The sequence below is a fragment of the Diospyros lotus genome, chromosome 11 (genome assembly GCF_014633365.1).
Source record: "Diospyros lotus cultivar Yz01 chromosome 11, ASM1463336v1, whole genome shotgun sequence".
Taxonomy (NCBI): Eukaryota; Viridiplantae; Streptophyta; class Magnoliopsida; order Ericales; family Ebenaceae; genus Diospyros; species Diospyros lotus.
The window spans coordinates 4,105,634-4,120,905 of NC_068348.1; the positions used below are offsets into that span (position 1 = coordinate 4,105,634).

Below are 15,272 nucleotides of genomic sequence, written 5' to 3' on the forward strand. Positions count from 1 at the left end.
GATAAATTACATATCAAACATCTTAAAAGTTTGGCAAAAAAAAAAAAAAAAACACAAACACATCTTACATGAAAAAAAATAACAGGGAACTCTTCTGTTAATATTTTGAGTAAATTAACTATTTTGTTTCATCTTTAAACATTGGATTCTCTTCTGCTTATTTTCCTACACACACAGACACACTGATGATGGGTTCCTCACCCCTCTAGTGATAGTATTAACTCTCCCTCCCTCACCTTTTCTCTCTTTAAGCGTCAATTGGACCTTCAATTTACAAAGAATGTGTCTGCAAATTGAACTCACCCCATGGAACGACTAAGAGTGAACCTTTCAATTAATTAGTCGATCGTGAGAAGAGAGAGAGAGAGAGAGAGAGAGAGAGAAACCTAATAATGATATGGAAGTGGGAGGACAGGAAGGAGCCTAGTAGATTGAGGAACCTTGTTTAGCCAGGCTCCTCTATTGCTTCGACGGTGGAATCTAGATGGCCGGTGGCTGTGGCGGTGGCGGTGTTCCCCCACCGCCAGTTGCCTTTTCTTTGTTTTTTTCATTTTTATGTGTGTATAATGAATCCCATGTGCGTGTGCTGGGATATGTCATGAAGGTTGAAAATCTCTTTTAATGTTGGCTCAAGTGTATGGACATCCAGATCTCCCTACTTCTTCTTCAACCAATGATCCATCCCTTCCCTTGCTCTATTATTTACACACCCTTCGTCAAACATGATCCTCCAACCATTTTTGTGAGACAAAGATATAACTTTAGATTATTATCATTATTATTAGTATTATATAATCAACTCGCATGCGGGTTCATCATCATCATTTAAATTAATGTTTTGTAGGCACATCCAAATCCTTTGCTCCTCAATGTTTGCCTTTTTTTTTTTTTCCAGTTTCAATGTAAAATATATGCTTTTTCTACGTACGTAATTACAGACATGCTTTCATCTCCAAATTCCACCATGCTTTCGTAAGCCCCATAATAAATAACCATAGATTCTATTGACTAAAAGGATTCAACTTAGAATAACATCCAACAAACAATCTGATTAGTTAATTCATTATTCTAAAATATGATGCATTCATATCGTTAATCAATTAAATTATTTAGACGTTAAAAATAAAATATCCATAAAATATATGAATCCGTACATTGCATGACATAGAGCATATGGATAAACAAACATTAAGGGGGCGGAATTATTCAATTTATTGATAGAATTATTGATTTTTCACTCAAATTCGTAACATCACATGGCATAGACCATATAAACGTTGACAAGTGGGGATCAACTGGGGCTTATCCTCCCAACGGTCGTAAAAAGTCTTAATAAATTAAAAAAAAAACACAGCTTATCGTCACTGGCCACCTAAAATATGGAGGATTGTCTGTCGACTGATATTAAAGTCCTATGTGTGAAAGCCAACACTCCCTTATTTTTTTATTTCAGATTCTGTGCTGGTGAAGCCAAGACAATGAGAAACAAAGTACATTTTGTTCAGCAATTCACCAACCACTCTCAAACATATTGATTGCATGCATTTGCTTTTCTTTGAAGGGCAGTGACAGACTTAATAGTTAAGACTTAATGAATGTATTTTACTTTTATAGAAGTGCCCGTGTCACACATGTATAAATAAAAAAGTTCTAAATAAAGATTCTTTAGGTCATTATTAATAGTGTCGGTTTAAGAATATTTATGGTTCCAAATAAGAGTTATTTTGATATACTTTTAATAATATAAATAAATATTAAAAATTATTTAAAATTTTCTTTCTTTACTTAAATTTTTGAGATACAAAATCACTAATTAAATTTGTGTATTCAAGTTTAGAAAGTATTTTCTTTTTCAATTGACAATATAAACAAGACGAAAAGATCTAAAAACATAAGAGTTAGATAAACAAAAAATGTGGAGAGTCCATAGTTAGGTCCTACAAATTAAAAAGTTATCAATTTACTTTTATTTTTTTTAATATCCAGATTAGGGTGAATTTCCCAAATAAAATTTTTATTATCAGAAGAATCATTTTATCAAATTGTCCTCCTTAAATAACGCAATTTTTAGCCTTTTTTTCCATTGTGTTACTTATTAATTTACACCTCACTATTTATCACCTAACATTAGAAAATAATCCATAAACTTAGAGAGTTGGGGAATTTTTCTTTTAAGTGACACTTTACTATTCATTGTCTAACATTAAAAAATAATATTTAGACTTGGAGAGTTGGGGGGGTTTTTCTCGTCCAAATGGAACAACACAATAACCAGAGTATGAATTAAAATAAAAAATTATTATAAAATATAATTAGTAATTTTATATATTAAAAAATAAAAAAATAAAATTTAAATAATTAATTATCAGAATTAGTGATTTTGGGCCTCTCTTTTTTGGGGCCCTAGGCATAGGTGGCCTACGCGCCTTGAGCCGATTGATAGTAATAGTTTATTTTTTTATTTTTTTAAACAAATAATGTAGCAGTAAAATAATTTTCACAATTTGTTATAATTTAGAGACGTTGTATGTTAAAATCTTTGTAACGTTGTTAGTTTTGTTTCTAAAAGAAGATATTAGATGATATTTTAAAAATAAAAAAAAATTTGACATTACTTCACATATCATTGGGTTTTATAATCAATTATGGATTTATTTAGTGAATTAATCAAATTTATATTAAACTAAACTCAATTGAACGGTATCTAAATTATTAAAATTAAATAAAATAAATAAAATTTACTAACAATTATAATAACTAATAGCAAGAAAGTTTAATATGAATTGAAGAGACTTTAGTAATTGGTATTTTTTAAGAAGGTAGCGTTAATTATTGCTCTAAGAGTACTGGTTAATCTGTTATAAATGTATTTTATTTTTAATTAAGGTGATTTATTATATTTTATTTTTAACAATTAAATAGTTTTATTGGTTAATGCCACTAATAGAATTAACAACATCTTCTCAAGAAAATATTTTCAATTTTTAAAGTGTTTATAATTTTTAAAAAATAATTAATAATTTTAAAATAAGTATTATTAATTTTGTTAATGACAAAACTAAGTCTCAGACTAACAACTATCGAAACTTAAAAACTAATTGGTTTAGTTTAAAATTTCCCTTTAACCAATGCTCGCTGTCTTTGGCACAAATTATATGCACCAAATGAACATTACAATCTATGATGCACAAAACGCTTTGGGGTCTTGTTTTGGTGTTTCGGAAACATTTCTTGTACCAAAATTAGAAAATGCATTTTCGTTCATGAAAAAGATAGAAATGAATTTTTTTTCTCTAATTCAAAATTTTTAAATTTATTATTTATATTATATTTGATTACTTTTATTTTTTAATTTATTGTTTATTTTTAATTAGTAAGTCATGATTGATAGAAGTTATATTTATATTTGTTTGAATGCATTATGAAATTTATGTTTGTATTTAAATTTAATAACTATTTTTTTATAATTTTATATATTAAAAATTATATTTATAAGAAAGTCATATATTTTTTTTTATTTACCCGTTACTGTTTCTTATCATTTTTTTTAAAATATATTTTTCCTATTTCTATTTCGTATCGTATCTGTTTATTTTTTTTTTACTTTCGTGCAACTTAGATTATAATTGTTTCTAAATTAGATGACAATCCCTCAACCCACAATAATTAATTAGCAATTAAGTCCTTCATATTACTTCTTTCAACAGTTTAATTTATACAAAAAATAAATAAATAAAAATAACATCACCATTAATAATATCTTTTGTAAAACTATATTTAAGCAAACACTCAATTAGGTGTATTGAAGCCTTTTTTATTTTTTAAAATTATCTCTTTTAATTTTTTTATTTAAAAAATATTCCTAAATTTATTCGTGTATTCAAGCATTATTAAAAAAACACAAATTTAGTGTTCAAAACTCTAAATTTTCAAAAATACCCATTACATATTGACCACGAAATGTCTCAATACTTATAGGTCCACTAATGATAGTGTGCAATATGTCCCATAGAAGATCGATATGAAGTCACCATTTTTTTTATAGGAGAGAATGCCACGTGTCCCTTAAATCTCAAGGTCTACCCTTAGACATGTTCGTAGATTTAAACCAACTCAAATTCATCATGATAAGAAAGATTGGGATGAACTCGGTTTACTCCCATGAATCTAATCAATTGAGAATCTTGTTAATATTTTTGAAATTTCTCCAACTATCCAAAAATCTCAACTCACTAGCCAAACTACACTTTCAAGTACTACTCTACACTGTCTATGAATATTAATGAACACCTAAAAGTACTATAAGGAGAGTTCACTTCATATTAGTCTATCTTCTCTTTCCTAACTTGAGCATCAAATTCTCTCATGTGATAAAACGACGCCTTTGCATGTATTTGGTTTAAGACAAATCTCGATCTAACATCGTGACATGTTTTATTTAAAAGAAAAATCATATAATAACTAAATTACAATTGCCGGATACCACTTCTTAAAAATAAGCATCATGGGGATAATTATTTATCAACACTCTCGTGAAGTTCTAAGTACAACATTCATGACAAATTCAACCACAGACTGTCCGTTTTTTCTGTACTTTAGGTGTGGAAACATTGATATTAATTATACAATGGGTGCATGCATGGGACAATCTCATTGATGGGTATAATCTATTATTTTTATATTTTGTGTAAGAAGACTGCACCTGTAGCAGTTGGGGGCAGGCTGGATCAAATTTTTAACATTAAAATAAAAGAATTTGTGTTTCCCTATTTAAAATGTATATTTCACATCTTCTTTAGGTGTTTCATTCTTTTCCTTTTTTTTTTTCCCACCCTCTTACGTCACACCTAATTCATCAAAACAACACCAAAAGGAAGAGTGAGAAAGGAAAAAAAAAATTAAAATGGTGATCGAGTCCAAAAAAATAAAATTAAGAGAACAACAAAGAGTAAAGTTCGATAGCAAGCCAAAGAATTAAAAGTAAAAAGCTCAATGGAAGGAGAAGAAACACCAAATGAGATTAATTATTTGCATTTTGAGGATTTAATTTTCTAATTATATATTAAAATATTCCCATTTTTACAACTAAATGGCCCTTAGAGTTGAAGGTTGAATCTTAGAATAATTAAGCCGCCATATATATAAAAGTAACACTTAATGACCTGTGTGTGTTTGAAACCACATAAAGCTTTGTGGTCTTGAATTCTTCAAACTTAGAGGCTACATAAGACAAGGTCTTAGGTTGGGATGTCATCTTTGTTTCCACCGTGCATGAAATAATTTAATCACATTTATTTTTTTTTATAATTCTTTTGTTCAAAGGGTATCAATAAAATAAGTTGACTCATAAATTTGGTGATAACAAATTATAATTATGATTTCTTATTAAATAAATCATGAGGTTGATTAGTATATATCGATGATAAATAAGGAAGGAAACAATATCAGCTGGATACCTTTTAGGCTGAATGTAGGCAAAGAATTCTTGGGTTAAGCGTGTTTGAGTTAGGGAAGTTCAAGAATGAGTGACTCTCTAGGAAGTTTGTGTAGGCCTATCAAGGTAAGTTATTCCGATCATTCCTATTACTCAATGTGGGATGTTATAAGTGGTATAAAAGAAACTATGGCCGTGCGTTGGGATCGTGTACTAGCCAAAGGCTGGGGGTACTGGACCAAGGGCTGTGTACTTGGGCTAGGGGTACTGGACTAGGGACACTGGACGGGGGAGAGCTAGGACTAGGTCGCATAACAAGAATATCATGTGTTCAAGGGGGGGAATATATGTAATATCCCAAGAGTCTAGAAAATGTAGTATATATCGAGGATAAGTAAGGAAGAAAACAACATTAGCTAAATACATTTTAAGCTGAATGTAGGCAAAGAACTCCCGGCTTAAGTATGTTTAAGCTGGGGAAGCTCAAGAATGGGTGAATCCTTGGGAAGTTCGTATATGTCTATCAGAGAAAGTTGTTCTGGTCATTTCCATCACTTGATACAGGATGTTACAGTATTAGGTTATGTTGTGGTCAAATTCCCATTAATATAATGTTCCAAATTTTATGTGTTATGATGCAATTACTATGGTTGATAAAATCATGTAACTAACTACTCTGTTGAAATCGAAAGATTAAGGGGTGAACTAGTTATTGTAACATTAAAACTTAAAAAGGCCTACTAAGTAGTCGCAATAATGAATGATATGTGGAGTGCATAGAAAAGGTATTGATTGAAACAAAGGATGGGGTGAGACGAATAGAAGCCACGGCAACTCTGGAAGGAAAGAAGAGGACGGTGATCATGTGGTGAGGATAGAAGAATAGAGAGGTGTCTATATATCGTGAGGGTATCCATAGAGCCATCTAGAGGTCGATTGCTAGGGCATTGTTGGTCAAGCAATCTATCAAGGGTGAGATGTAGGAAATATCTTTAACATTTTGAATCCTATAACAATGTGGGTCTTTTGTTTATTTCTTATAAAAAATAACCCATCAAGTAGCTTATGATTATGAGATACCGATGTTATTTGTATACAAAGTATGTGTGATCAAATAATTGGCGACACTTTTCATATAATTATCAATTACTCTTTGAAAATTTTATACATTTTTGCATACTTAAAAGTATTTATAAAATTGAAAATCAATTGATAAGTTCATGAAAAAATCACTAATTTTAAATAATGGTGCATTTGATTAGTCAAATTTTTCATGAACAATGTCCATTTCTCACTTGAATTCTAAGTTTTTGGATGTTTGATTCCCCCCCCCCCTTTTTTTAAGGCAATTTATTTTCTAAGTTTTGCTCATGTAACTTGATTTTCCTCCAAATACTGGAAAGTATTTTCTCATGGTGGGAGTAGTTTTTATTTTCTAGGCAACTCGCACATTTCTCAACGTATTCAGCTATCTTACTCTCTCTTCTATTAATCTCACGTTATCCTCTCTCTCTATTTTTAAGCCTTGAATCTCTTCTTCCTCCTCTTACAAAAACCTAAAATGTTTGCACCGATTCTCGCCCATTGTCCATCCGTCATTCTATCTAGCTTTGACGATGACGACAATAGGATTTCATCTTTCATCGTTCTATCCGTCTTCCTTCTTTCCTTTTCGAATCTTGATCTCGTCCTCATCCATCGTTTTGTTCGGCAACTGCAACTGCAAATCTTGCACCGATTCTTGTCTGTCATCCGTTCGTCATTCCCACGATGTGATTTCATCACGTGGACTTTGGCACATCGTGTGGGCCATGTAAAATTTCAAGTTAAAAAAGATATAATTTTCATGGAAAAATTAACAATTTTCATAAAAAATAATGGCTATCAAACAACAAAAGTTAGAAAAATGACTATTTTTATAAAAAAAAAATAATGACAATCAAATACTAAAAGATTAAAAAATACAACAATTTTTAAATTAAAAATTAAACCAATCAAACACATTTAATTAATAATTTTTATATAAAAAAATTTAAATAATTTAATTATCTAAAACTAATTTTCTTTTGAGTGCGATTATGTTCAGCCCCTTTAACGGGGGTAACTTTACCCCCTGTTAGTTTGGGGGGTAAAAAGGTTATTTTGGGGGTTTTCACCCACCCGTTCTCTTCTCTTTTTTCTTCTCTTATTCTCATCGCCTTCCGCTGCATCGCCACTACATGGCCCCTCTCACCTCGCCTAGCCTCTGCACCATCGCCTTGCGGTCGGCGAGAAGAGACTATCGACGCACAAGAAGAGGAAAAGGGGGAGATAGGAGATGAGAATGAGAGACTTGGAGAAAAAGAGGGAAGCAGAGAGAAGAGAGAGAAGAGGAAGCAGAGAGAAAAGGAAATGAAAGGGGCATTAATTTTCATGAGGGTTATTTTAAACTCCATTAAATGGGGTGAACAAAATTACACTCTTTTCTTTCCATACAAATTTCATCATTACAATTAAACTCACGTGTATTACTATATTAAATATACAAACTTCATAAAAACAAATAACATAACCAATTACAAGATGCCACCGACACATAACTTTTTGACCCAATCTCAACATAACAATTGTATAAAAATATTATCTTTCGTATTATATATATATATATGTTCAGACAAGACATCCCATCATTTTCAGGCCACTTTCTATGTATATATGAGTCAAAGGGTATGTTGAATGTTGATGTTTTAGACAATTTCAATGATGTAGAGAGGGCTTAATTAATTAAAAGGCGCCCTAAACTGCTAAAAGGTCAGTTTACTCAGTCAAAAGGGCAAAGTTAAGACAAAGCGCTGCCCTTTGATAATGCGTGATGAGGGGATAAATCACACTTAGAAATTTCAAATATATATATATATATATGTATATAATTTAAGGGTGAATTAAAAAATTCAAAAATATTTTTCATAACTGAATATTTAAAAAATGAATCATGTTAATAACTTAGATAAGTGATTACAAACGTAAATGATATTTAGATATAGAATTTGTAAATTCTGTTATATAATAAGATAATGTTTGTTAATTAAGATATAAATTAAAAAAGGTAAAACATAAAAAGTATTCTAAACTTTGTCATTTTTAATGTGTTTATTAAACTTATCTAGCGACCCTTAAAAAAGAAGTCATATAATTTTTTATTTAATATTTTTTATATATGTTTATTTTTCTCACTCCAGATAAACACATATATTAGATCTTATCGTTAAGAAATTTAACAAATATTTTAATAAAAATATTAAAATACTTCATACCCTTTGATCATTCTATATTTTAGTTCAAAAAATATTTTAATTTAATTTTATTTATTTTAACAAATGCTAGATGCATATTTATTGAACTAAGACTATAATTGTGTTTTTAATAATAGAATGTATAATATTTTAAATCTAGGTGTACAAATACCATTTGGAGTTTATAATATGAGTTAATCCACTCCTTTTGAACAATAAAACTATAAAGTTTCTTATTGATAAAATTAAAATTGCTATTTGGACACTCTGCATTAACACTTTTAAGGGTGTATTTAATTATATTTAGTTGAAAAAAATATTTTTTAATTTTCATGAAAAACAAAAAGTATCACCTTTTTAAATTAATTTTTCATAAAAAATAAGTCAAAACATATTTTAAAGGGTTATAGTATAGAACTCAATTTTAATAAGAAATTTAATTTCTCAGATATAACATTTTTTATAAAATTTTCGTATTATCAAACACATTCTTATAGTCATATTTTGTATGAATATCTTATATTAGATGTAATATCAATACAAAGGTATAAATGTATAGACAGCTAGCTAGCAGTTCGAATTTTGTTCATCTAAACATAATGTTTTAAAAATAGAAATTTCAAATTAAATCATGACGTAATTAATTAAATAATAATCAACCATATTAGCATGGAATTCCACTAATTTGCTATTGCTATGAGAAAAAATAAAAATTAATATACGAAAAGGTGGAAAGGTAGCTTTCCCTATGCCTAAGGCTATAAGATTTGTTTTTGTCGCCGCGATTAGCTGATAATTAATTAATTAATTAATTAGTAATAAAGCAGCTTTTAGGTGGCGTGGGGTTAATACATTATTGCCTGCTTCTGCTCCCAAAGCCATGTCCACGCGCTTGCTTAAATCATTGGATCTTGATATTTAATTTATACGATATTTAAAATATTTATGGATCAATAATTATTTATAATGTAATAAATAATTGTTGATAATTATCTGACTATTAATTTTAAATGTCACCGCATTGTGAATAATCATATACTCACTTGTGAATATATATATATATATACTTTCAATTAATTTTATTTTAGATAATTTTTATTTACTCAAATTAAAAAAAGCAATTAAAATAAAAAAATACTATACTCACAAACAATCACATAAAATTTATAATAATTTATAATAGTCGTATCTAATATATTTGGATGTTTTGAAAAAAATTATAAAGGGAGATATTGAATTTATTTTGAGTTTTGAAAATTGAATTTTAAAATATTGCAAAATATGAAATATTAGGTGGCATGAAAGAAGATAGAGAGTGGAGTGGAGGCCGACATAGATTGTTTTGACTGTTTCTTTGGTGGCTCTCACTCACTGTTCATTTAGGTGGGTGTGTGGAGTGGACAATCAAATCTACCAAATAATAAGATTCTCACGAGATCGCATTACCACCCACGCCCACACCCAGCCACACTTCCTCCTCTACTTGCTCCCCTCAATTTAATTTTTATATTAATTAATTCCATCCACTCTCTACCTTCTTCCTAGCTAGAAGATGGCTCTCTCTCTCTCTCTCTCTCTCTCTCTCTCTCTCTCTATATATATATATATAGGTTATATTACACTGCATTTTTTATTTTGTATTTTGTAATAACTTAGTGAGGGATGTATATCATAATTTTTATTATATTTATTAAAATTTAATTTTTTATTCTTTTTCGAATGTAATTTTATTAATAAAATTGACGTAATATACATTAATATAAATTTAAAAATCACTTAATATTAAAATAAATATATAAGCCTCCAAATCAAGGGATTTTGATTTAATGAAAGATCAAAGGAGAAATTGAATTATAACAAAAATAAAATATGATGAATAGTTTATCACAAAATATAATTAAAATTCAACGACTAGTGGTGTCATGCGGGGCACTTGTTAACAAAACTCAACTTGGGATGCCCTCTCTTGCAGGGGTTCCGTTGTTCGATTCCACGATTTTCGACAACAAAACCCAACTTAAGATGATGATAATTTGACCAAAATTTTCAAATGACTTAATAACTTAATGGAGTTGTTAGTACTCCTTTAATAATAAATACCCTAACAACACTCATAAGTCCCACTCGTGTTAATTTAATGTGCTCTTGCATTACCACTAAAAGTGTGGGTAAAAAATTAAGAGTAATGATTGATTATAGCATCATCAATGTGATGTTTGCGCATTGGAGGAAGTTAAGGGAGACCATGTATTATTGTCTCCTTTATCTAGCACCTCTTTTAATAAAGATGTGATATATGACTGATAACATCATTATCAATCATGACTCCTAATAATATTCATGTGTAAATGCAATGACAAAATACACTCTTTTCCTATAAACATAAGTGTTAGTGCAAGCATTAAATGGATTATGAATATTTTTTTTTTTATAAATAAGAAGCCTATAAAATTTACTAAAGTAATCTATAACTCTATAATAGAATATATTTCGAGTCTCATAACAAAAGATTAAGAACATCAAGGCAATTGAAAAACAAAGAAATTTATTGTGAATGTTAATACATAGGTAAAATGGGTTCAAGTCAATTTATTGGTGTCTTGCTAATTAAGTTAAAGACTCAAATTTGATACTTTGACTCGGGTTTTACATTTGATGTTGTTTATATTTGTATAGATATGACATAAAATATAAAATATTAATATGAAATGTCGAGCCCAAACACAAATTATTGGGGGTGTATAATATAAAGTGATTGTTTAGACATGTATGCATTATTTTGGGAATATTTTAATGTAAAGGGGTCACATGAGAGTGAATTGGAAGATATGGTGGTTGATTTAGAGACAAAGTACGTAGAAAATTAGATCCATTTTCATTATGAAAAGCATAAACTTTTGATGCCCACTTCACGCCTATAAATACCCTTCTACCCACCCTCACATGCACTAGTTTGACAAGTCCGACGCCTAAATTATTGGACGAATTGACAATTATTGCTCTCTCTGTCTCTGTCTGTCTGGTTCCAAGATAGTGGTTTTCCGACGGGCCGAGACAGCATGGGGAATTGCATGGAGACATGCGGGGACAGCCGGCGGGAGGGAGAGAAAGGGAAAGGGGAAGCGGAAGGGGAAGGGGAAGGAGGGTTTGCCAAGGAAAGCGGTTTCGAGAGCGGCAGCGGCGGCGGCGTGAGGATAAAGGTGGTTTTGACGAAGGAGGAGCTGGAGTGGTTGGTTTTCCGGCTGAAGGAGAAGGGAGGGATGACGAGGGTGGAGGAGGTCTTGGGAGAGATAGAGAGAGGGAGATCATCGTCGCCGGCGGCCGGAAAAGCTGCCGATGGGTGGAAGCCTTCTCTAGAGAGCATCATGGAAAGCCCTGATCAATTGGTGGAGATGAACAGGTAAAGCAAAGTGAATTACCATTAATTAATTAAGCCATGGATCTTCCATTAATGCCGATCCTGCCAAGCTCTGTAACCAATTATGTTTTTGTATTGATGGGAAGTTCTAGCTGCTTGATGAGAGGAAGAAGATGATGATTAAAGACTAGATAGTTGTTCAATTGCTGTACTCTCTAGGGTTTTTTATGTGCTTGATGATGATGATGATAACTCAAAGATTGTAATATTTGAGAGCCTTTTTTTCTTTGGGTTTAAAACTGGGTATCAATATATATATTATTATTGAAACTCATAATTTATGTATCCTTCTGCTTAATCTTTCTTCGTTTCTTCTTCTTCTTCTTGTCCCTCTTATCATCAGTTTCTTCTTCCCACTACGCCAACTGCCGGATAATACTGCCCGCCGCAGATACGGTCGTAGCGGCGGGCAGTATCGTTAACTAAATAATTTGCCCTGATTTTTTATTAATTAATTCTCCTACTTTTTACTAAATAATTTGTATTATTATTATTCAATTAATAAAATTAATTTTACTCCTTATTTTTTTGGTAATTCCTTCTATAAAACATTTTAAATTAAATACATTTTAATAAAATGTATAGAAAGAAAGAGTTGTTAAGGGCATTTAAAACATTTTATTATCTAAACAGTACAATCCAAATTAAAAATAATCAACAAAAAATATATAGTCAGTACTCTTTGAGTTTAATGCTATATATATTGCAATTTCTCTCCTTCTGTGTTAATTAATTAATCTTATTAAACATTAAAAAGTAGTCCAAATATCTTTATATATTTAAAGACTTTTCTCCTCATTTCTTTTTCTTTCTCCTTATCTTCTTGGCATCTTCTTTCTTGTCCCTTATCTTCTTGGCATCTTCTTTCTTGGCTGGCCATAATGATGGAAACGACAATTCATGTCTTTCTTTTCACAAAATTGATTGCGATTTTATTTTAAAATTAATTATTTTTATAAATAATTAAGTTACCGAAAAGATAATCAAATACGATAAATAATAAAAATATTATTATCTAATTTTTTGTTGTCGTCTCCAGACTTATCTACAGATGAAGTCCGAATTTCTCTCTTTTTTGACATCTTAATGATCGATAATGAAATTTGATCAAATTTTATTATCGAATAAAATTCAATTTAATTATCGGGTATGTCACTACATGTAACACGAGCCCTTAGTTTTTAGATAGAAATATCATTTCACATGCTGGGTACAATCGATGAATGTCTGTGGTGGAATTATCATTATTTTTTTGAAGAAATTAAGAAAAGAGAGGAGAGAGAATAAATGGTAAGATGATCATTTACTTCTTTTATTTAATAAGAAGAAACGTCATTACCATTCTCAAAGCGTAAAGAATAATTCTTGTAATTATGTGAAAGCTCTTAATTTTACTATACGTATTAAAACCGGGCGTGACTTTTAATTTAATACGTTTGTTAATTGATGAATAGTGATGGCAGCGGGTAATTGTTTGAATAGATGTGGTTTCATTAGCGGTGTTCGCGGTTCGATTTGATCGGTCTGAATTATTTTTAGCACGTCAAATCGCTAGTGCGGTTTTTCAACTAAACCAGACTGTTGTTTGGTTTGGCTTCGGCCAAACCGCACCAAACCAAATCATTTGCGGTCTGGTTTGGTGCGATTTACCGTGATTTGAAATGTTACTTAAAATCACTAAAAAAGATATTTAAAAATGATAAATAAAGATACAAATATTGGTAAATAAAGACAATTAAATGTAAACAAGTAGGAGTAAAAAATAAAGACAAAATAGTGTAAAAAATAAATAGGATGGGCTGTCAATTATTAGATTTTTATAATAATAATTTTTTTTATTATTTTCTTGGGCGGTTCGGTTTAAAACTGAACCGCCAACTGTTCAAACCGCAAACCGCGCGGTTTGGACAGAATCCAAACCGTTTTCGACCGCCAAAAAAAAAAAAAAAATTGATCGGTTCAGTTTGGCCGGTTTTTACGGTGCACCGATTTTTTTGAACACCCCTAGGTTTCATATATGTTAAAAAGCCAGCATTATTGTAAGGGCATTATTGGTTGGAGGGCTGATATATTGTCTATATCTGGCAATATAATGTTGCATGTTGCCCCGGGGGGTCTTATTGATAGATGAAGCTATTAATTTATCTATTAGAGATGGATCGTGAAAATCGTTTGTCGCCCTTATGCTTGTGGCGGGGTTAGGAATCGAATTAGTCGTTGAGTCATCTGATTTACATTTCATATTGATATCATGAGACCGAATAGTGGGGACGCTCATGATGGTGCGTTAATAAAAAAAAAAAAAATGAATGATCCATCAAACTCAGTATAAAAAAAAATAAAAATGTTGTTTGGATATTTAATTATGATATTCATACATTAATGTATTATATATTTATATTAATATAATAGTATCATGTTATAGAGAAAAATTTATTAAAAGACTAAAAAAGTTTAAAAGCCTAAAATAACTTTTTGGGTTAAAAGGTATAAATTTTCATGTACGTGAAAGTCTATACATTGTACAAATTAGATAATTCTGATATTCAAAAATTTTTTCGAGACAAGAAATGTTATCTATAAGAGATAAATGTTATATGAAAGAATTTAATCCTAACAGAGTTAGAAAATAGACATCATGTGTAAGACTCCTAATCTTAGTATGGTTAGAAAAAATCAAAATGGACGTTATTTATAAGAATTTTAATCCTAGATTACTTAGGATTACTCTATACTCGTCTATAAATAAGTAGACACTCATTTTATAAAAGGTACGCCTTTAATATTGGTTTTAATACAGTCTTATTATTTTTAGTATTTGACTTAAATATCAGAGTGTTTGTCTTGCACCCTTTGACTGTTTTCTTTATTGTGGTTTTATATGTGTTAAAAAAATCAACATTATTGAAAGGGCATTATTGGGAGATGGAGCTACTAATTTATCTATTAGAAATGGGTGGTCCATCAAACTTAGTATAAAAAAATAAAAATATTATTTGAATACTTAATTATGATATTTGTGCATTATTGTGTTACATATTTATATTAATATAATATTAAATATACTACATAAATATTACTAAAAATATCATAATTAAATGTCTAAATAGTATTTGTACAAATTATTTTGTGGCTCACAAGATAATTA

General features: G+C 30.0%; 1 protein-coding gene across 1 annotated transcript; it reads left to right on the plus strand.

The window, feature by feature from the left end:
- Positions 1 to 11,644: 11,644 nt before the first annotated feature.
- Positions 11,645 to 12,409, plus strand: LOC127813308 (uncharacterized). Its single transcript, XM_052354227.1, has one exon. It carries the CDS (start codon positions 11,766 to 11,768, stop codon positions 12,108 to 12,110), a length of 345 nt encoding a protein of 114 aa, XP_052210187.1. The 5' UTR covers positions 11,645 to 11,765; the 3' UTR covers positions 12,111 to 12,409.
- Positions 12,410 to 15,272: the final 2,863 nt, after the last annotated feature.